The following is a 22127-nucleotide window of genomic DNA, read 5'->3' on the forward strand; positions in this document are numbered from 1 at the left end:
TCTGGTCTTTACATTGTCGATTTTCCATGACCTGCCTTGAGATAGATAGAAGCAGCCCACACCATTTCCAGTATTAACAAACCAGAAACTGAAGTGAGGCTTGCTATGTACATCCACTTGGCAAGCTGCATTTCCAGACACACCATAAACCATCCAAGCTGAAAGAAGCTGTATCATAACGTTTGTTCCGTAACGACTCAAACTTAGATATACACATGCCTCTCAATTCTCGAGTGGCAAACTGCATGGAAATTCAACTGTAACGTGTACACAAATCACTGAAGAAAAATGAACAAATTCACATAACATTCTTGTCTCATTTTATTTGCATGTCAAATATCTGACTGCCTCAGAACAACCCGCAGGTTAAAAAAAGGAATAAATTCACATCACAAATTCTGCATTGTTGCTTCTTCAGTCAAAGCGATGACGGTTCCAAGGTTCCTTCTGTCCATGTAGGTCACAGACGGGCACTCTACTTGCATGCAAGGGTCATATGCATTATATATTCTGCAGTGTTATACGCCCCTTACGAACAACTAGTAACAAGAACTGTATGTTGCATACTTGATTACTCCCTCAGTTGTTCCACATTGACACATTCTTCTTCGATTTTGTCCCTTGAAATTTTCTCCACTTCGTCCAACAACACTTTCATCCCCTGAAACGTCACATGCAGTCAAGTGACGAGATATTCCAACAGCAAAAAAGGTACATACTCAGTATGCAACGTATAAAGCAGCAGTTGTGTTAATTTACCTGAAGCGTCAGCAGAGACGTTGATGTTTGTCTTGAAGCTGAATGGATCGCCTGTGTACTTCACGTACCACTTCCTTTCAATGTTGTTGTCATCATCATCTGCATATGCATTGACCTGCTTGATATGGCTGAACTTGTCCCACTCAGGGCCAGATTCCCTTTCAGCTATGGAAGCGAGCAGGGAGATGTCACAGTTTAGACGCAAATCCCTTGGGTTTACGTCCTGCAAGTATACAGGGAGTGTTTTCATGTCGTAGTCCTCCAGTGTGAGTCTATGAAGTGCAGGCAAACCCTCCAATACCTTCAACTCTGGGCATCTTATGATCATGAGGTCCTGCAAATTTGGCAGATTGCTGATCCTCTCCAGGCTAGGACATCCAGCCACCTGAATTTTCGAATCAGAACGAAAGTTTTCCAAAGCGCTAGGGTGCTCATGATGGTGTGGTAGTAAGAACTCTGGCCCAACATGCTTGATGGCTGGGGCACTTATAATTTGTTGCGTTGTTCGTTTTTCTCCATTTTCGTTCTTGGCTATAATCTGAATTTCTCAGAGTTTGGGTCGATCCCAGGCGATGATTTCTTGGGGATAGATTCGTAGCAAGTTGAATTCCATCTTTGTAAATTTTTGGAACGAATGATGGAGATTTGGGTCGTTTTTCTTTTGATTTTCTGGTCGCTCTTTCTCCCTGTTCGTGCCTAGCAGAGGCACTGCTTTTCCTGTTCGTCTTTTGCGCGTGGGGAGACGAGCAACTGAGCACCAGCACCGTGCTCACCAGGCCCGAGCCGGTGCTCGCCCAGAGAGGCCGAAGGCCTGCGCCAAGCAGCAGGAGCCGCGTGCTCCCAGAGCCCGAGCGGCGCTCGCCCAGGTGGCCATCCTCTCGTCGGTCTCCTCCCTGTCTCTACTTCCTTCGGTGCTTGCATCTGGCCGGCGGCGAGCTGACCCACCGCTGGCTGTTCCTCTCTCCATCTCCGCTCGGTACGTGCAACCCAGTGACGTGCGGTAGCTGTTTCACTCCGTTCGTGCGGTTTTTCTGTCGGTTCTGTTCGGCTGTCGGTGTACACCGCCTCCTGATCGTGCGGTGCACCGCTCGGCTGTGTCTGGTGCCTGTCAAAAGTGCCGGCCCAATTTCCAGTCTGGCAGGTTCGAATTTCCAGCCCTGTTTTTTTTTTGTTTCATCCGTGGTTTGCGCGTTTGTGCTCGGATTTAAGTTCCATCTTTTGCGTTGGTTTTCCATTGATTCAAGGAACTTATCTAAGTATTCTCGTCACCAGTTGGCATGGATATTTTAGATTTGGGAATTTCTTTTGGTTTGCTTGTTTGGCGGTGATTTGGGGACAGCGGCCAAATATTTCGAGAGAAATTTTACGGCTCCCGGTCACCGTTTTCGGTCCTTTATATTGCTACTAATTTAAATATCTGAAAAATAAAAGGAGCCTCGTTAGGAAGCTGCATTCTGATGGCACTGGCAGCATATATATGAACATTTAGTTGGCAACCTACGGCCATTTTCATGCTCACAATGAATCCGCAAGCCGGAATAAGCTGTATCATAACATTTGTTTTGTAACATGACGACTCACAACTTAATTATATGTACAAGGCTCTGTATTCTCAGGTGGTAACCTGCATCCACAGTAACACAGATTCGAATAAAAAAATTAATTCACATCACATCGCATTCTAGTAACCATGAATTTATTTGCAGTGTCCAACATCTGACTGCCTCACGACGACCCGCAGCGTGGTAATCGGCTCCATTGCTGCTTCTTCGGGCGAAGCGATGATAGCTCCAGCCTCCAAGGCTGCTTTTTGTCCATGCGGCACTCCACCTGCAGGCGAGGTCTTTTATGCATTCTATAATCGATAGTGCTAGAGACGTATGTAGTAATTATAATAGTCTTGGAGTAGCATGCATACTTTATTGTTACTCCCTCTGTTGTTCCACGATGAATTCCCTTCAAACTTGCTCCACTTTGTCCAATAACACCTCCTCTGTTTCATCTCTAGTCAAATACATAAAGCAGCAGTGTTGTGTTAATTTGCCTGAAGCGCCGGCAGAGGGGCTGATGTTTGTCTTGAAGCTGAAAGGATCTATCGTGTACTTCACGTACCACTTCCTTCGAATGTTGTTGTCGTTATCATCTGCATATGCGTTGACCTGCTTGATATGGCTAAACTTGTCCCACTCAGGGCTAGATTTCCCTTTAGCTATGGAAGCAAGCAGCGAGGCGGCGCAGAGTACAAGCAAATCCCTTGGGTTTACGTCCTTCAAGTATCCAGGGAGTGTTTCCATGTCGTAGTCCTCCAATTCGAGTCTATGAAGTGCAGGCAAACCCTCTAGTATCTGCAACTCTTGGCACTTTACGATCACGAGGTCCTGCAATTTTGGCAGATTGCTAATCCTCTCCAGGCTAGGACATCTACTCACCACAATTTTCAAACCAGAACCAAAGTTCTCCACAGCGCTTGGGTGCTCATGATGGTGTGGTAGTAAGAACTCTGGCCCAACACGCTTGATGGCTGGGGCGCTTCTAATCAGTAGGAACTCCAAGCTGGGGAGCTGTCAGGTAGCTCTGTGCAATAAGGCAAGTCTTCCATGAATAGAATCCTCAAGCATCCAAGGGACTCAATTGCTGTCGACGTCATCCACCGTGGAAGTCGTTGACCAAAGTACCCTTCGATTCCTAGTGTTTCTATGCAAGGCGGAGGGCAGAGCTCATCAAACACCTTCTCGATGTGTTGCTGCTCTTCCTGTTTCACCAACCGGTGAGCACCTCCACTACTACTAGTGCACTGTAAGTACAGATAGCTGAGGCACACCTTTTCACCAAGCCTGGCTTTTATAGCAAATGAGGAAGAAGATACATTCTCCAGGCCATGTATAAGAAGACGCGTGAGCCGGTTAAGAGGTCCTAATTCTTCCAAACTACACCAATCACCCTCCACGTGGGCAGGAAACCCATTCAATACCCTTAAATTAGTTAGGCCACTGAAACCCCTGGGTATATTATTTATACCTGAGTTAAAAAGGCTTAGATACCTCAGCTGCCGTAACTCTCCAATGCCACGAGGAAGCTTCACCAAACTTTGACAATTAGTAAGGTCAATGCACTGCAATAATTTCATCTTGGCTATTTTTTTTGGCTGCCTAGATGTGTTAGTGCCATCTAGGCACAAATACCTCAAGTGTTTGAGTTGGACCAAAGATTCAGACAATGCATCAAAATTTCCATCTTCTATATGTAGGTTCCGCAAACAAGGAAAAGATGACAGTGAATCACCTGGGTTGATCTTTGTTTCCCCAACTAAAATAAGTGTTCGCAGTGATACATGTGCTTGTAGAGAACTCCACTCTAGCTCATTTGACTCTGATTCTTTGGATTTTAGTGATAACCCAATAACATTTTGTGTGTTAATGTTATTGGTATGGCCAGGCTCAGTTTTGTGAGCTATCAATGCTTCATCTCTAGTCAAATACTGAGCGAACGAGCGAACAACATCATGCATATTGCAAACTGTCTGGTCTATGTACCCTTGAACAGGCTCTAGAAGGTTCCTAGCTATTAACTGGTCATAGTACTCTTTTCCTAACACTTCCAAATCCTGTGAGTTTCCATGAACAAATCCTTCACTAATCCACATGGCAACAATACGGTCATACCAGAACACCGTGTTCTTTGGGAGGAGGGCGTAGTGCAGAAAGCAAGACTTCAACTCAGGGTTCAGATCTTGATAGCTCAGGTATACTGCATAGTTTAGCTCTTCTGGCATTTGAGATACTGACCATGTAGAATCATTAAGGATTTTTGTCCAGTCGCTTCGCCTTATGTTTTTCTGGCGGAGGAGGCCTCCTATTACTTTGACTGTGAGAGGCAAACCATCACATTCTGCTATAATCGACATTCCAATGTCCTTCAGTTTATCAAGCTTTTGTTCATCATTATTTTCATTTCCGACCACCTGCAAGCAGCTAATTAAGCCAGCTAATTAAGCCAGCTAAGGTATACTGCATAGTTTAGCTCTTCAGGCATTTGAGATACTGACTATGTAGAATCATTTAGGACATTTTTCCAGTCGCTTCGCCTTATGTTTTTCTGGCGGAGAAGGCCTTCTATTACTTTGACTGCGAGAGGCAAACCATCACATTTTGCTATAATCGACGTTTCAATGTCCTTCAATGCATCAACCTTTGGTTCATCATTGTTTCCAACCACCTGCAAAGCAACTTAAGCTTGTTAATTGAATGTAATATGTAGATATAAATACACTTGGTCATAATCGGAAGCAAAATCAAGTGCTAAAAAATGATACTGTGTGCAGAGGCAAAATTCACTAAAATAGATGGAAAAATCATCGTATATGTATATCACTACGGTGCAATTAGATGACGTCTGTGACTGTGTACAAGAATAGTGTTCTCATCATTCACTATCATTACTAACTCTCGTCTACCTAATGTTTATAGTGACTCCAGTATTTATCGTATCTTTTATTTAATTTTTTTTTTATTAAAAAAGGTTGTACAGTACGCCAGACTACTTCTCACTGCCAAGTACTGACAGTGATAAGTGATAAAAAGCACAAAATGTACACCAGATTACTGCATCTTCACTGCCAGTAACCGACAATGACAGTATTTAAACTCAAGATCTCAACATTCTCCTGAGCATCTGTAACACCCTAAAATTTACATTGTTTTAAAATAGTAAATTTGATTTATTTATGTTATTTTGTGTGCATTCAAATATAGGAAAATAATATTTTTGGTGAAATTAAAATAAATAATAAGGAATAGATACAAGTTGAGGCATTCATGCTGCTGCACATTGTTTTTGTAGTGATTAGCTTTGACTAAAATTTGAATTGAATTCAAATTTACCTTGAAAATGAGATTTGAAAATTTTATTTATAAAAAGAAAAAGGAAATTTCTTTCTCTCCCCTCCCTTCCTCATTCGGCCCGCAAGCCATTTTCCCCGCTGGCCCCTTTTTTTTTTCCTCCGCACCAGCCCAGCCCAGCCGGCCCAGCACCGCCCGCCCGCAAGGCGCTGGCCCAGCAACCACCGCCGCTCCCTTGGCCCAGCTCGCCAGCAACCGTTGCCGCGCCTCGCCCTTCCCTCTCAGCCGCTGACAGCCCGGCCCCACCTGTCGGCGCCATCCTCCACCTCCCGCACCCCCGCGGAACCGCCGCTGCCGCAACCGCTGCGCCCACGTCCCGCGTCGCCCGCGCCCCGGCCCCTACAAAACGAAGCCGACCCCCCCCCCCCCGCGCGCACCCCTGCTGCTCCCCGTCTCTTCTTCGCGCTCGCCAAGCACCGAGGAAGCTCCTGCAACCGCCGCTCCGAGGTCACCGGAGTCCGCCGCCCGCCTCCACGCGAATCGCGGACTCCGAGCCGCCGTCGACCCCGTTCTCCCCGCTGTGAGCTTCACCGTGGTCCCCTCTCTCTCCCCGTGCAACTTATTTCCCGTTTCGTAGGCCGTAGACCTTGTGTTTGGGTGCGTCCGCGAGCTTTCGGCCGCCGGCCATGGCGCCCGCCGCCCCGGCCTTCCCCTCCGGCCGTCTTCTCGACCTGAGCGTGATCCCCTACTCCCTCCCTCTCTTCCGGTGCGTTCGGTTGCGCCAACCGTGGCCCTAGCCCCTGTACAGAGCTCGCTGCCGTGTTCTTACCGCCGGCCATGGAGTTAGCCGCCGGAGTTACTGTACCCCGCCGGTTTTCCTCTCTTCTCTCCCCCCAGATCGATTTCTGGCCATTCATTTCAAATCCGACGGCTCACGTTAGAAGATACCCCTTCGCGGGGCTGATTTGCAAAAGAGTCCCTGGACTTTTCTAAGTCCTAACCCGCCGTCCTTAGCGTATTTCTCCGAATGCGCAAACCCGTTTAGAAAGCGTAAACTTCGCTGTTTAAGTCAAAAGTACGCTTTCAGTATTTACAGAAATGCCATTCGAACTGTTTCGCTTATAGAATTGTCGTTTTAACTCCGAATTGATCCATTCAAATCGCGTTAGCTTCGTAATTTCATAAGCTACATGTTGGAGCTACTGTTAGTCAAGTTTGGAACTTTTTAATTTCATGATTAGATTTAATTAAATATATGGCTATAGGAAAACCCGTTTAAATCATAACTTTCGCATTTTAGCTCCGTTTTTCGTGAACTTCGCGTTGACGTGATCGTAGCGAGACGTAGATTAGTTTTACAAACATTTTATCTTGATTTCAATACTGTTGGTGTACTGTTCTAATGATAGGAATGTTTGCTTTGCATGAATGCTTTGGAATGTTGTATGTTGCTGTGTTGGTCGCGTTCAGACGGTGAGGAAAACGTTGGAGACCAAGAACTCTTCGACGACCAGCAGGACCAGCACGAGTTTGTGAACCAAGGCAAGTATAACATGGGCCTTCCTTGATGTCCTATTTCACTTTAAGCAATTACTCATTTGCATGTGTCTAATTTTGATACCCGTAAGGACATCCTAGTGATTGTTATCCTGTTCCTTGTCTCCTATGGGTTAAATGCATATGGGTAGATTACTAGTGCTCTAACTGAACTTGATATACATACTGATGAATGATACTATGGAACAAAGTGAGTAACATGAATTATAACAACTGTTCCATAGGGCGAAAGTGCAAATGACCTTTGTTCATGTTGCTCCCGGCCCTCCATAAGGACTTATCTGTCGGCAAAAGCTGGGACTGACAGTGCAACCGGGAGAGTCATATGGCTCTGACTTTAGCTCAGTAATAGGACTTTTCCTAGCTGGTTAGAGGTTACCTTTTTGGCGCAAATGGGACTTGCCACTTTGGGTATAGGGCTGCCTCTGTTCCTATGAGTATAGCCGCGATGGATTTTTGCCATAGGAAAGGGGAGTCCCTACATCTACCTGCCAAGGAAACCTAGCGGCCCTAACTTGTTAGGGAAACCTGTGTACCCTGCCCGCTCACCTTGGTAGTGACATGGGAGTAATTAACCCGGGCATAAGGGGATCACGACTCGCGGTGAATGTGCACCACCTCTGCAGAGGGTAACAAACTGTTATAACAGCCGTGCTCACGGTTACGAGCGGCCCGGAAAACTCACAGAATAACTGGTTACCTGTTGATGATCATTTAAAGTTGTTCTATGATGATATATGGTACACTTGACACTGATATATGTTCTTATGGGATTAAATGGGAGCTTAAGCAAAACTTGATAATATCTGATAATAAAAGCTTGTCGTACTAAAAATGCTAACTGCAGTAAACCAGAGTCAATCCTTTTTGAGCTTCATAACCCCATGTTAGCTTGTTAAGTATGGAATGTACTTACACTTGTTTATTTTCTTTACTTGGATAAAAATCCCGAATGGGTAACAGATGACAACGGGTATGAGGATTTCCCGGAGGATTATTAGGCTTGTGGTCAACCAGTTGACCTTCCCTGTGATGAAGCCTATGAGAGTTTATTATCTTTTTATCTTTCCGCTGGGATGTATAAGACTAAGTTTTATTATAACTCTGATGTATGAGACACCGTGATGATACTTTATGTAATTTGTCAGCTTGTGTGTGTGATTGATTCCTGGGCACACACGAGTTTTGTGCATTCAATTTTATCCTTAAAATTGGGTGTGACAGCATCTATACCAGCAGAGCTATACAACACTTGTGACTATACAACTGATGCTATTCTTTTAACTACATAATTTGGAATCTTATATTGCATATTTGATACTCTAAATGATCTCAAATGAAAAGGTTGTAGCTGCAAAGTTGTAGATCGATCTCATCGACTACTAACTCTACTATTGACTTTGTCTCCATTCGACATCATTAACCATCTCAAATCCCATTGGTGAACTTACATAGAATATTTTGATATGTAAACCATCTTAAATTAAAAAGTTGTTAACTACAAAGTTTTAAATCTTTTTGAACGTATAAAGCTTATCTTATCAAACATCATATGAAAAAGTTATTACTTTTTCGTAAAATAGCCTATCACTGTTGGTTGTAGCCACAAACCGGCCACGACGGGTGGTCCTTCACTGCATGTTCATGGCTATAACCAGCAGTGATGGTACACTGCCTGTCACTATCACTTGTAGCCACGATTCGTTCGTGAAAGTTCGATTCATTCGTGAAAGTTCATCTATCACTGTCAGTTGTACTTTCACTACCGGTTCCAAAGCAACCAGCAATGATGGTCCGACAATGATGGCCTATGTGTTGCGGTAGTGCTAGGTCCTATGCTACCCACTTGCCTATTAATAATGGTATGAACTATCATGTCAGCCTGCACTATGGCACTTAAGGCCATGTTTGGATGTTGTAGTATTAAGAGATGTAGTATTAACAAACAACGATTTTAGAACCTGTAGATGTGGTAAACCATGATTTAGCAACAAAGAGGTCTAGATATGAGTTTATAAAACTCTAAAGCGACTACAAATTTAGCAAAACTCTGGTTTTCAAAACCATAAAATTTGTTGCATCAAAACACTTCATACAACTCTAATAAAATCAAAGTATTTCATAAAAGCATGGTACTTTTCTAAAACTCTAAAAATACATCTACATCCAAACAGGGCCTAAGATTTTGAACAATACATCTACATCCAAAAATACATCATACAACTCTAATGCTTTCTTGGAGCATTCATTTGGCGCGGCTGCTAGAGGGTCGAGTCGGATGCCGTGTCCCTGCAGCAAATGTGACAACCGTGTAAGAAAGAATAGGAAGAACGTGGGGGAAGATCTTTGCAAGTATGGATTCACGCCAAACTATACCTGCTGGATCCACCATGGTGAAGCCGATCGTATTAGAGAGGAGGTGGTGAGACCATGCCTTGAGGCTTTCGATGGAGATGCGGGGTTAGCAGACTGGATGGATGACTTTCAGGAGGCACGGTTCGGTGAAGGATTAGAGGACGAGCCAGAGGAATCCACAAAGACGTACTGCGATATGCTGTCTTCGGCACAGAAGCCCCTTCACGAAAAGACAATGGTTTCGCAACTGGATGCCATTGGACACCTAATGGCGTTCAAGTCGCAGTGTAGCATGAGTCGAGACAACTTCGATGGTATGTTGGCAGTTGTTGGATCCCTGCTTCCGGAGGGTCACATTCTACTGAAGAACTTGTATGAGTCACAGAAACTTCTTCGTGCCCTTAAGATGCCGTATGAGCACATACATGCTTGTCCGAATGGTTGCGTCCTATTTAGGAAAGATCACGAGAAAGCAACGCACTGTCCAAAGTGCAAATCCTCTAGGTATCTGGAGGTCGACACTAGTGATGGCAAGAAGGAACAGCTTGGTATCCCCGTGAAGGTCCTACGGTACCTTCCTGTCATACCGAGGATCCAACGGCTGTACATGACAGAGGAGTCCGCGAAACAGATGACATGGCACAAACATGGCAAAAGATACAATGCTGACAAGATGGTACACCCATCGGATGGCGATGCATGGACCCATTTTGATGGCATACATCATGGTAAAGCTGAGGAGGCTCGGAATGTACGTGTAGCGCTAGCAACAGATGGGTTCAACCCCTATGGATTGCTGGCGGCCCCGTACACTTGTTGGCCCGTGTTCGTGATCCCCCTCAATCTCCCCCCGGGCATCATGTTTCAACCCAAGAACGTATTCTTGTCACTGATAATTCCTGGACACCCGGGGAACAAGATGGGTTTGTTCATGGAGCCTCTCATTGATGAATTGATCCTTGCTTGGGAAAAGGGGGTACTGACATATGACCGAGCTACAAAGAAGAACTTCACAGTGCATGTGTGGTACCACTACTCCCTGCATGACTTCCTGGCGTATGGCATATTCCGCGCGTGGTGTGTTCACGGGAAGTTTCCATGCCCAATATGCAAGACAGCTGTGAGGTTCACTTGGATGAAGAGGGGTGACAAGTTTTCTTCGTTTGACCAACATCGTCAATTCCTCCCTCTTGACCATCCATTTAGACGAGACGTCAAGAACTTTAGGAAAGGGGTTCAAGTCACCGACCCTGCACCTCAGATGATGACTGGTGCCGAGGTCCGTGCTGAGATAGAGGCTCTCAATGATGATAAAGAGAAAGGTGGTTTTATTGGATATGGTGAGGAACACCAGTGGACTCATAAATCGGGCTTGACTAGGCTCCCCTATTTCAATGACCTTCTTGTTCCACACAACATTGATGTAATGCACACAAAAAAGAATATCATCGAGGCGCTTTTTGCAACACTCATGGACATTCCTGATAAGTCAAAGGACAATGTTAAGGCTAGACTAGACCTGGCAACGATGTGCGATAGGCCAAAGTAAGTGATGAAGCCTCCCGCGCCCGACAAGAAATGGAGAAGGACTCCGGTCGATTTCGTCTTGAAAAATGACCAAAGGAAGGAAGTACTGCAGTGGATCCAGACGTGATGGGCATGCGGTGAATTTGAGTAGGGGAGTGAACTTGTCCACTATGCGAGTCTTAGGGATGAAAAGTCATGACTACCACATATGGATTGAGCGGCTCCTTCCTGCGATGACCCGGGGATACGTCCCTGAGCATGTGTGGCGCGTGCTGGCAGAGTTGAGCTATTTCTTCCGCCAGCTTTGTGCCAAGGAGTTATCTCGGGGCATGATTGATGACTTGGAGAAAGTGGCACATGTGTTGCTCTCCAAGTTGGAGAAGATCTTCCCACCTGGCTTCTTCCTGGCGATGCAGCATCTGATTTTGCACCTATCGTACGAGGCACGAATGGGGAGGCGGCGATAGCGACACCAGGGGGTTCCACTAGCACTGCCTCTGGCTCTACCTCGTTGGGAGTCTACTTGCGCGGGCTCTCGCAGCTCCCAGTGCGGCCGATCCCACTTCACCAGCGCCCGGTGATTCGACCCAGCGGCGACAAGTATTATTTCACTACTATTTCATATGACATATTGAAAATCGAACTGCATCTCCACAATTCTTCTTAATGACTCTTGCAGCAACTGGGAAGTTGTGTCCGGAATGGGCCGGCACATCAATGGCACCCTAGGCCTTCTGATTCGGCAGCACTACCCTGGCATGGTCACCTACGCCTCGGTGACTTCGCCGCCCTAGACGTGGGACCACTTCTACGCCGCCGAGGACAGCGAGTTCGGCAACATTGCGGCGCGGATCAAGGCCGAGTTCTGGGTGAGTCTTCATCGCACTAAATTGGTCAATACTACGCATTCATTGGTCGTTATTGAAATAATGAAACGATACATGATGTCTGTATGCACGACTTCTTTAGGTGCGACGAAGGGTTTGAGGACCCGGCGGCGCGAGTGCAGGACAAGGTCTGTAGGTCCTGACTCTCGGACCTGTACTACGAGACGCGGCTCCAGTGCATCATCAACTACAGCACCGACGTCCTTGGTCAGGTGGTGAGGAAGGCCGATGCCAGGACCAGGACGCTCACCAAGGACTAGTACCTCTTGGTAAGTACGAAACATTAATACTGACTCCTTCCATGAAGAATAGGTAGGCTTCATTTCATCTTCTGACATATCAATAACTTGATGGCATGCAGCAATGTCCTGATTGGTGCGCCAGGCACCGCCTCTACTGGGAGGCCATTGTGGATAGGTGGCTCTCGGAGGAGTGGGCGGAGAAGCACAACATCCGTCGGGACTGCCGCCTGTAGATAGGTGGGGCGCCACACCACCAGAGCAACCGGAGCATCAGCGCGTACGCCGAGACATGGGTAATCTTCTTTGTGTTTTCATCTTTATTTATTTATTCTAACGCTCAATTCTCATTACTTGTGATCATCTTTGTGTTTTCCTCGCAGTCCCAGGCGCACCAAGGCCAGGAATGCAACGAGTTCATGGCGTACGCCCTGGCACACAAGGGCAAGGCGACGGCCCCGGAAGTCACCTACAACCCGACGGATGGGCCCGAGGCGTACACCAGCGCGAGCGTCCACAGCAAGCTTAGCGAGTACACCTCGACGGCCCACGAGCGCCATGGGGAGGACTTCGATCCGGCCACCCAGCCCATGGACACAGACCTCCTGATGAGGCTGGGAGGAGGGAAGCAGCATGGTCGGTACTGGATGGCGGACTGCACAATCGACTCCGCCTCTGTTCCCAACCTCGCCGAGATTCGAGCAAGGAGCATGAGCTCCTCCCTCCCCATACGCTCTCGGCAGCAGAGCTCACAGCAGCAGATGGTGGAACTCCAGGTTAATACTGTTTTATTCGTCGTTCATTGCTTTTACACATCTACCTTGCCTTTGCATTGTTTAAACATTGCGGGTGGAATGTTGCAGGCCAATTTGCAAAGGTTGGAGGCCCAGCAGGCGGCCTAGGCGGAGGCCTATCGGCTGGAGATGGAGGCTATACAAGCCTAGAGGGCGGCCGAGACGCAGAGGTTGTAGGACATGTTCAGCTTCATGGCGAGCCTTCAGACCTTGCCAGGTGTGGTCGTGCCCCAATCGCTGCTCGCTCCAGTTGTGGCTCCTCCTTCTTCTGTAGGGACTCTGGTGAGTATATATGGTTGTTTATTCCTTTTGTTTGTGCGGCCCTCCTGTAGATACTCATGAATTCGCTTCTCCTTTGTGCAGCAACAGTCAGTGGGTTCGAACCCGACTCCTCACGGTGGCCCTTCTCCACAGGCCGGGTGGACAATTGGCCCTCCTCAAGGTGGCAGTTCACACTCCGGGTGGGGAGGCTGGCAGTAGGTACCGTTTATTTGTTTCTTTTCATGTTGCATGGACTTGTGTTAGACTTAGCCTTATGTTGGACTACTACTAGAGACATATATATATATATTGTGATGGATATTGTCATGGATGATGCGAATGTATGATGGATTATGGACAATGGATTTGTATGTGATGTATTCTGGATGGTGGATGTGTATGTGATGGGTTATGGATGTGTATGTGATGGAATATGGATGTGTATGTGATATATCCTGTGTTGTGTGTTGATATATATGTGATTTCTTTGTTTGCGCTGATGGAAAGCAAAAAACAAAAAAAATAGCATTTTTCCCCTCTTTGCCGAGTGCCACACTCGGCAAAGAGGGCTTCGCCGAGTGCCGTGACCATGGCACTCGGCAAAGCTGGGAAGCAGAGACCCAATTTCCCAGCTTTGCCGAGTGCCAGAGCCATGGCACTCGGCAAAGATTTTTTTTTTAAAAAAAAGAAAAAATTCATTTGCCGAGTGCAAGAGTATAGCACTCGGCAAAGAATTTAAAAAAAAAGGAAAATTCTTTGCCGAGTGCCGCTGAGGTGGCACTCGACAAAGAGGCCGTCAGATTTGACGTCGGTTTTTTTTTCCGAGTGCTGACGTGACACTCGGCAAAGGCTTTACCGAGTGCCTGATATGTGGCACTCGGCAAAGAAACCTTTGCCGACTGCTCTTTGCCGAGTGCGGCACTCGGCAAAGCCTTTGCCGAGTGCAATAGGGGAAGCACTCGGCAAAGAGCCCGTCTGCAGTAGTGTTAGTTCCCGTGCCCAAACCTAAAACGTCCGCTATTTTTGGGACGGAGGGCGTACATTTGTATATATTTGTCTATTAATTAATCAAGCACTAAAAATCTTCCTTAACAAACCACAACTAAATAATGATACCGACAAATTTATTTTGAATTACATTTATAAGACATGGGAATACAATTTGTAAGTTTTTATTTTAAATAAGTTTATAAATTTTGACTAAATTATTATGTCATATCAATACTAGTAATTTAATTTTAATTATTTTTTATCTCTCTAAAATAATATTACTACATAAATAACTTTTAGATGACGCAAAAATTCAATATCTTAAGTGCCATAGTGCAGGCTGAGCCGATAGTTCATGCCATTTTAGTAAAATAAAATTTTGAATAAAAGCTATAATAAATATGGAGTGACTATAAACTTTTGGTAGACAATACAGTGACTGTAAAATAAAAGAACTGATAATGATAGAGTGACTGACAAATGCCGTATGTGATAAACAATTATACAATTATTACTAGTTCCACCGTAGTGCTATACATATTACATATACAATTATTTTTCCTCTCTCTCCTGGTACATCGGTCATAGGCTTAGAACGAATGTCGTACGTGATTTTGCTTCTGATTAGGACCAAATGCGTATATATATCAAAATATTCCGTTTAATTAACTGACGAAAGCTGCTTCCAGGTGGTGGGAAATGAAAATAATGATGAACTAAAGGTTGATACATTGAAGGACATTGGAATGTCGATTATAGCAAAATGTGATGGTTTGCCTCTCGCAGTCAAAGTAATAGGTGGCCTGCTCCGCCAAAGAAACACAAGGCGAAGCGACTGGAAAAATGTCCTAAATGATTCTACATGGTCAGTATCCCAAATGCCTGAAGAGCTAAACTATGCAGTATATCTTAGCTTTCAAGATTTGCATCCTCATTTGATGTCTTGCTTTCTGCACTACGCACTCCTCCCCAAGAACACAGTGTTCAGGTATCACCGCATTTTTGCTATGTGGATTAGTGAAGGATTTGTTCATGGAAACTCACAAGATTTAGAAGTATTAGGAAAAGAATACTATGACCAGTTAATTACTAGGAATCTTCTAGAGCCTGATCAAAGGTACACAGACCAAATAGTTTGCAATATGTATGATGTTGTTCGCTCATTCGCTCAGTATTTCACTAGAGATGAAGCATTGATAGCTCACAAAAGTGAGGCTGGCCTTACCAATAATATGAACCCACAAAATGTTATTCAGTTATCACTAGAAACCAAAAAAATTAGACCCAAATGAGCTAGGGTGGAGTTCTCTACAAGCACATATATCACTACGAACACTGATTTTAGTTGGGGAAATAAAGATCAACCCAGGTGATTCACTGTCATCTTTTCGATGTTTGCGGACCTTACATATAGAAGATGGAAATTTTGATGCATTGTCTAAATCATTGGTCCAACTCAAACACTTGAGGTATTTGTCCCTAGATGGCACTGACACATCTAGGCTGCCAGAAAAAATAGACATGATGCAATTCTTGCAGTTCATTGACCTTTCTAACTGTGGAAGTCTGACGAAGCTTCCTGTGGGCATTGGAAAGTTACGTCAGCTGAGGTATCTAAGCCTTCTTGGCTCAGGTATAAACAATATACCCAGGGGCTTCGGCGGCCTAGCTAATTTGAGGTTATTGATGGGGTTTCCAGCCCACATGGAGGGTGATTGGTGTAGTTTGGAAGAATTAGGATCCCTTAACCTGCTCATGCGTCTTCATATATATGGCCTAGACAATGTATCTTCTTCCTCATTTGCTATAAAGGCCAGGCTTGGTGAAAAGGTGTGCCTCAGCTATCTGTACTTACAGTGTACTAGTGGACATGGAGGTGCTCATCAGTTGGTAAAACATGAAGAGCAGCAACAAATCGAGAAGGTGTTTGATGAGCTCTGCCCTCCGCCTTGCTTAGAAAATCTTGAAATCAATGGGTACTTTAGTCAACGACTTCCGAAGTGGATGACGTCGACAGCAATTGTGTCCCTTGGAAACCTGTGGATTCTAGTCATAGAAGATTTGCCTTATTGCACGGAGATACCTGATGGCTTGTGCCAGCTCCCCAGCTTGGAGTTGCTACAAATTTTTGAAGCCCCAGCCATCAAGCGTGTTGGGCCAGAGTTCTTACTACCACACCAACATGACCACCCAAGCGCTATGGAAAACTTTGGTTCTGATTTGCAAATTCGGGTGGATCTGTGTCCTGGCCTGGAGAGGATCAGTAATCTGCCAAAATTGCAGTATCTCGTGATCGTAGCATGCCCAGAGATGAAGGTGATAGATGGTTTGCCTGCACTTCAGAGACTCGAGCTGGAGGACTACCACATGAAAACACTCCCTGTATACTTGTGGAACGTAAACCCAAGGGATTTACTTCTACTCTGCGCCGCCTCGCTGCTTGCTTCCATAGCTAAAGGGAAATCTAGCCCTGAGTGGGACAAGTTTAGCCATATCAAGCAGGTCAACGCATATGCACATTATGACAACAACATTCGAAGGAAGTGGCACGTGAAGTACACGAGAGATCCTTTCAGCTTCAAGTCAAACATCAGCTCCTCTGCTGACGCTTCAGGTAAATTAACACAACTGCTGCGTTATATGTTGCATACTTAGTACCTTTCTTGCTCTTGGAATTTCTTGTTACCTGACTAGACGGGCTGTTTCAGGGGATGAAACGAAGGAGGAGTTATTGAACAAAGTGGAGGAAGTTTCAAGGGAAGTCATCATGGTACAACAGAGGGAGTAACAATCAAGTATGCTACTCCAAGAATATTATTATTACTACATACGTCGATTAGATAATGCATAAAAGACCTTGCCTGCAGGTGGCAGTGCCCATCTGTTACCTGCCGCTTAGACAAAAAGGAAGCTTGGAGGCTGGAGCTATCATCGCTTTGGCCAAAGAAGAAGCAATGGAGCCGATTACTGCACTGCGGGTCGTCGTGAGGCAGTCAGATGTTGGATTTGAATGAGTCTTTTTATTCGAATCTGTGTTACTGTGGATGCAGTTTAACACCTGAGAATAGAGAACCATGTACATATAATTAAGTTGGGAGTCGTTACAAAACAAATGTTATGATACAGCTTATTCCGGCTTGCGGCCGGATTCATTGTGATCCTGAAAATGTAGCTTGGCAACTAAATGTACATGTATGCTGCCAGCGCCATGAGAATGCAGCTAACGAGGCTCCCTTCAGTTTTTGGATAAGTAGGAATAATACCCATTTATGGGGTTATGTTTGGTAGAAGGTCTCGATGACATGCCTAGTAAAGAGGTTTTGCCTAGAAAAAAGTTGATGAGTACTGCCTAGCGTGGTAAGATCAAAAGAAGTCTATTTAGTTGGAAGCCTATATTCAGAATGCTTGTACGAGAGAGAGAGAGAGAGAGAGAGAGAGAGAGAGAGAGAATCACTTTTGTATTATTGTCTTTACATGCATGACTAATGAAATATACTTCTATTTTGTTGATATGAGAAAAATAGGAACTAGTAAATCAGCTAATCACGGCACTTAGTCCAGCTAGCCAGTCCAGGCAACACTCTAGCCAGAGCTAGCCGCTCGATAATCGTCGGCCTGGGTCTGGGTGAGCAAGCGTGTGTCTCGTGCATGTAGAATGAAGCTGTTGACGAATGCAACCAAACGCTCAAGGTACAAGGCCCAGCTCAGCGATGTAACAGCTCCTGGTCGTGCTATGTAGAAAGCTGGAGAGGATCAGTAACCTACCAAATTTGCAGAACCTTGATATCAGGTCGTGCCCAAAGTGGAAGGTGCTAGAGGGTTTGCCTGCACTTCAGAAACTATGGCTGGAGGACTACGACGTGGAAACAGTCCCTGGATATTTGCAGGACGTAAAGCCAAGGCATTTGGATCTAGACTGTGATGTCCTGTTGCTCACTTCCATAGCTAAAGGAAAATCTAGCCCTGAGTGGGACAAGTTTAGCCATATCAAGCAGGTCAATGCATATGCAGATGATAATGACAACAACATTCAAAGGAAGTGGTACGTGAAGTACACGAGAGATCCTTTTAGCTTCAAGACAAACATCAGCCCCTCTGCTGACGCTTCAGATAAATTAACACAATACTGCTGCTATATATGTTATGCTGATTACCTTTCTTGCTCTTGGAATTTTTCGTTATTTGACTAGACATGCCGTTTCAGGGGATGAAACGAAGGAGGTGTTATTGGACAAAGTGGAGCAAGTTTGAAGGGAAGTCATCATGGAACAACAGAGGGAGTAACAATCAAGTATGCATGCTACTCCGAGACTATTATTACTACTACTACATACGTGTAGCACTATCGATTATGTAGTGCAATAAAGACCTTGCCTGCAGGTAGAGTGCCCGTTTGTTATTACTACATACGCATGGACAAAAAGGAACCTTGGAGGCTGAAGCTATCATCGCTTTGACCCAAGAAGAAGAAGCAATGGAGCCGATTGCTGCGCTGCGGGTCGTCGTGAGGCAGTCAGATGTTGGACACTGCAAATAAATACAAGGAGACTAGAATGCGATGTGATGTGAATTAGTTTTCTTTTATTCGAATCTGTGTTACTGTGGATGCAGTTTATACTTTATACCACCTGAGAATAGAGAGCCATGCATGTACACATATATTATAAAGTTGTGAGTGGTTACAAAACAAATGTTATGATACAGCTTATTCCGTCTTGCGGATTCATTATTGTGAGGATGAAAATGCAGCTTGCCAACTAATGTATGTACATGTATGCTGCCAGCGCCATGAGAATGCAGCTTGCCAACGAGGCTCCCTTCAGTTTTTGGCATAAGTCGGAATAATGCCCATTTATGGGTTTATGTTTGGTAGAAGGTCTCGATGACTTGCGTAGTAAAGAGTTTTTGCCTAGAAACTTGATGAGTATTGCGTAGCGTGGTAGTAAGATGAAAAGAAGTCTATTTAATTGGAAGCCTGTATTTAGAATGCTTATATACGAGAGAGAGAGAAAAAAGTGTCACTTTTGTATTGTCTTTACATGCATGACTAATGAAATACTTGTATTTTGTTGATATGAGAAAAATAGGAACCAGTCAATCAACTAATCACGGCACACCTTCCCTGGCACGTTGTATGAATAAGTTCAAGACGGAGTTCGCCTTAGTTGTGCTAAGGACGCGTTCTAATTTTCATCTGGCAGTAGATGAATGGCTAGTCTCCCTTTTGTAATTGCCCTGATATTTTTCCTTACTTTGTTGTATCCTTATTTTGTACTTGACAACAGCTTTTTTTTTCTAATATATGCGACCAGTAGGGGGTAACCCCTCCTGTTTTTATCAAAAAAAAAAACTAATCACGGCACTTAGTCCAGGCAACACTTGCAAGCGCGTGTCTCGTGCATGTAGCATGCAGCTATCAACGAATGTTGGGACATGAATATGAGCCGCGGAGGTCGGTGCGCAACACAGCAAAAGGGGCTAACGATTAACCAATTGCTGGAGTGATGTGCAGGAAGGTGAGCCAGAGGTCTTCGCTCCCGCACCACCGCCCGGCGAAGGTCGATGGGCCGCAGCGAAGGCCTGACAGGATGGCCCGAGGCGAATGCTCTTACAATATCAGCGAAGGCGATGACCCAGGTAGCAAGACGGGAACTCAGGCGAGAGTTTCTTGGGCGGAGGTCACAGAGGGCTCACGAGGAGCTCCGCCGGGAAGGAGGAGGCTCCCGGAGGCGATACGACGCTAGGCCATGGGCCGTCTGCAAGCCCGCGGGCGTGGCCCAAGAAGCCGAGGCGGTTCGGGACGAGAGTACCTAGATTACCCCTGGCAGTTTGCATTGGCAAGGGGATATTCCTAGAATGTGCCTTAGCTGGCTAAGGGCAAGAATGTAAAGTAGAAAAGTAGCCAACAGTATACTATAAAAGGGGAACGAGCTCTATGCAAAGGGGGTATATATTTATGAAATCCAAATTGAGCCTGGGCCCACCTTTCACTTCCTAAGACCTTCGCCCAGGGCATCCGGCTGGGCTGAGGCTTCACCGAATCCCACGTGCTGGAAACTTGGTTTTCCAACAACGAATGCAAGCAAACGCTCGAGGTACAGGCCGAGACCGGAGCCTGCGCAAGGCCCAGCTCAGCGATGTAAGCTCCTGGTCGTGCTACGTAGAAGGCAACCCAAACTAGCAATGGTAAGAGCCTGCGAACAATGGTTTATTCGAGAATCCATGATTGTTTACAGTGACCTGCGAACAATAATTTAGACATTAATCTGTGAATATGATATAGCCGCCTGCTAGACGAGACAATGCAAGAGTACAAACTAACCTAGCAAATGACCAAGGGCTCTGTTTGCACGCAGCGGTCAATGCTGTATTCAAAAAGCGAGCTAGATGGTGAGGCAACCCAAAGCAGCACGCAATGGTAAGAGCAAGCGTGGGCAGTGACCTACGAACAATTATTATATTATATAGCCATCAATCTGAATATGATATATACAGCCGCCTGCTGCTAGACGAGCATACAAACTAATCTAGCAAATGACCAAAGAGCTCTGATTGCACACAGCGGCCAATGCTGTATACAAAAAGCTAGCTAGATGTGTTGAGGTGGCAACAGCTCCTCGACGTGTATGCATAGCTAGTAGTAGCTAGACTGAATTAACTGGAATCCACTTGCGCTACTGTCTTCCACCGTTAACTGACGACCCTGTCTTAATGTTACTAACTAGAAACATACCACACGTATTGCTATAAGGATTGCGAATAAATTTTGGTGGATTATCTGATATGCTGTCGTGGACAACTAAATGCACATTAGTGGATGATGTAGTTTGCTGATGCGGATAGGTTGCATGAATTATATATGTAACATAATGGGCTACTGACGTGGATGACTTGCATACATGTCTGGATTAACTTTTAGTGGGGTTTATGATTATAAGATATAGAGATATAGATAAAGATATATACAAATATAGAAATAAACTGTAGAATATAGAATATAGACATAGATTACAAGCCCAAACGGAGATACCATTTTAATTCTCACCAAACATGCTAAGAAAAAAAGATAAATCATAGAAATCCTCACAGTAGTTGGAAACAACTAGCTTTTAATTTGCTAGACTTTAATTTCCATCGCCGATAATATCCATTGGATCTACATGTCCTCCATTATGAAGAATACATATAGTAACCCCCAATTTTGCAAACTAATCTAGCAAATGACCAAAGACATCTGATTGCTCACAGCGGTCAATGCTTTTCGGCACATCCCAAATGAATACGTGCAGCCCCAGCTTTAAACAATCTGAGGTGGATCTAGGCCTAGATTAACTGAAGCTACAACGGCAGACCTGAATTAATGCCTGTGCATTCTGATTAGCAGGAGATTGTTCGGGTTAAAAAATGTGGAGATATACGTTTGGCCCCAGATTAGCATTTCAGCACATCATGGCCACCGATAACTCAGGCAAAAGATTGCCCAAAGCGCAAAATAGTTTACCGACTCAAATCTGACCCACACGGGAAACACTACTGGAAACTCGCTTTTTTCTGTGTGTGCGAAAACACACAGAAAAATACGAATACCGTCGGAAAAATATTTTTCTGACGGTGTACCCTCAGAAAAATACCCACATAAATATGATGACAGAAAAATTCAATTGTTCTGTGCGTTCGCCGTCAGAAACAATTTTTCTGTGGGTGTTACACGCACAGAAAAATTCCGTTAGCCCAGATTAAATTTAAATATTGTGTGCGTTAATCCTCACAGAAAAAAGTAATGGCCCGATAGAAAAATAATTTTTCTGTGGGTGCAACCCCCACAGAAAAATTCAGTTAGCCCAGATTAAATTTGAATATTGTGTGCGTTAATCCTCACAGAAAAAAGGAACGGCCCGACAGAAAAATAATTTTTCTGTC

General features: G+C 45.0%; 1 protein-coding gene, 1 long non-coding RNA gene and 1 pseudogene across 2 annotated transcripts; 1 reads left to right on the forward strand and 2 right to left on the reverse strand.

Moving 5' to 3' along the window:
* Positions 1–371: 371 nt before the first annotated feature.
* LOC136487396 (uncharacterized) lies at positions 372–906 on the reverse strand. Its single transcript, XR_010767241.1, has 3 exons — positions 760–906; positions 568–661; positions 372–475 (listed from the first exon to the last, which is right to left on the reverse strand). It is a non-coding gene; the product is annotated as an uncharacterized lncRNA (long non-coding RNA).
* Positions 907–2717: 1811 nt separating this feature from the next.
* On the reverse strand, positions 2718–4562 carry LOC136488196 (putative disease resistance RPP13-like protein 1; annotated as a pseudogene).
* An 8190-nt stretch (positions 4563–12752) lies between these two features.
* LOC136488197 (putative disease resistance RPP13-like protein 1) lies at positions 12753–17221 on the forward strand. Its single transcript, XM_066485206.1, has 5 exons — positions 12753–12938; positions 14897–15324; positions 15773–16821; positions 16916–16977; positions 17075–17221. Exons 1-5 carry the CDS (start codon positions 12753–12755, stop codon positions 17219–17221), a joined length of 1872 nt encoding a protein of 623 aa, XP_066341303.1.
* Positions 17222–22127: the final 4906 nt, after the last annotated feature.

The sequence above is a fragment of the Miscanthus floridulus genome, chromosome 10 (genome assembly GCF_019320115.1).
Source record: "Miscanthus floridulus cultivar M001 chromosome 10, ASM1932011v1, whole genome shotgun sequence".
In the NCBI taxonomy this organism is placed as follows: domain Eukaryota; kingdom Viridiplantae; phylum Streptophyta; class Magnoliopsida; order Poales; family Poaceae; genus Miscanthus; species Miscanthus floridulus.

Excerpts from the sequence above, each read along its gene's own strand:
- LOC136488197 (XM_066485206.1), top strand. The coding sequence starts at position 12,753 with ATGGACACAGACCTCCTGATGAGGCTGGGAGGAGGGAAGCAGCATGGT. Across the intron at positions 12,939-14,896 it reads AGCAGATGGTGGAACTCCAG|GTGGTGGGAAATGAAAATAA; the intron begins GTTAATACTGTT and ends AGCTGCTTCCAG. Across the intron at positions 16,822-16,915 it reads CTCCTCTGCTGACGCTTCAG|GGGATGAAACGAAGGAGGAG; the intron begins GTAAATTAACAC and ends GGGCTGTTTCAG.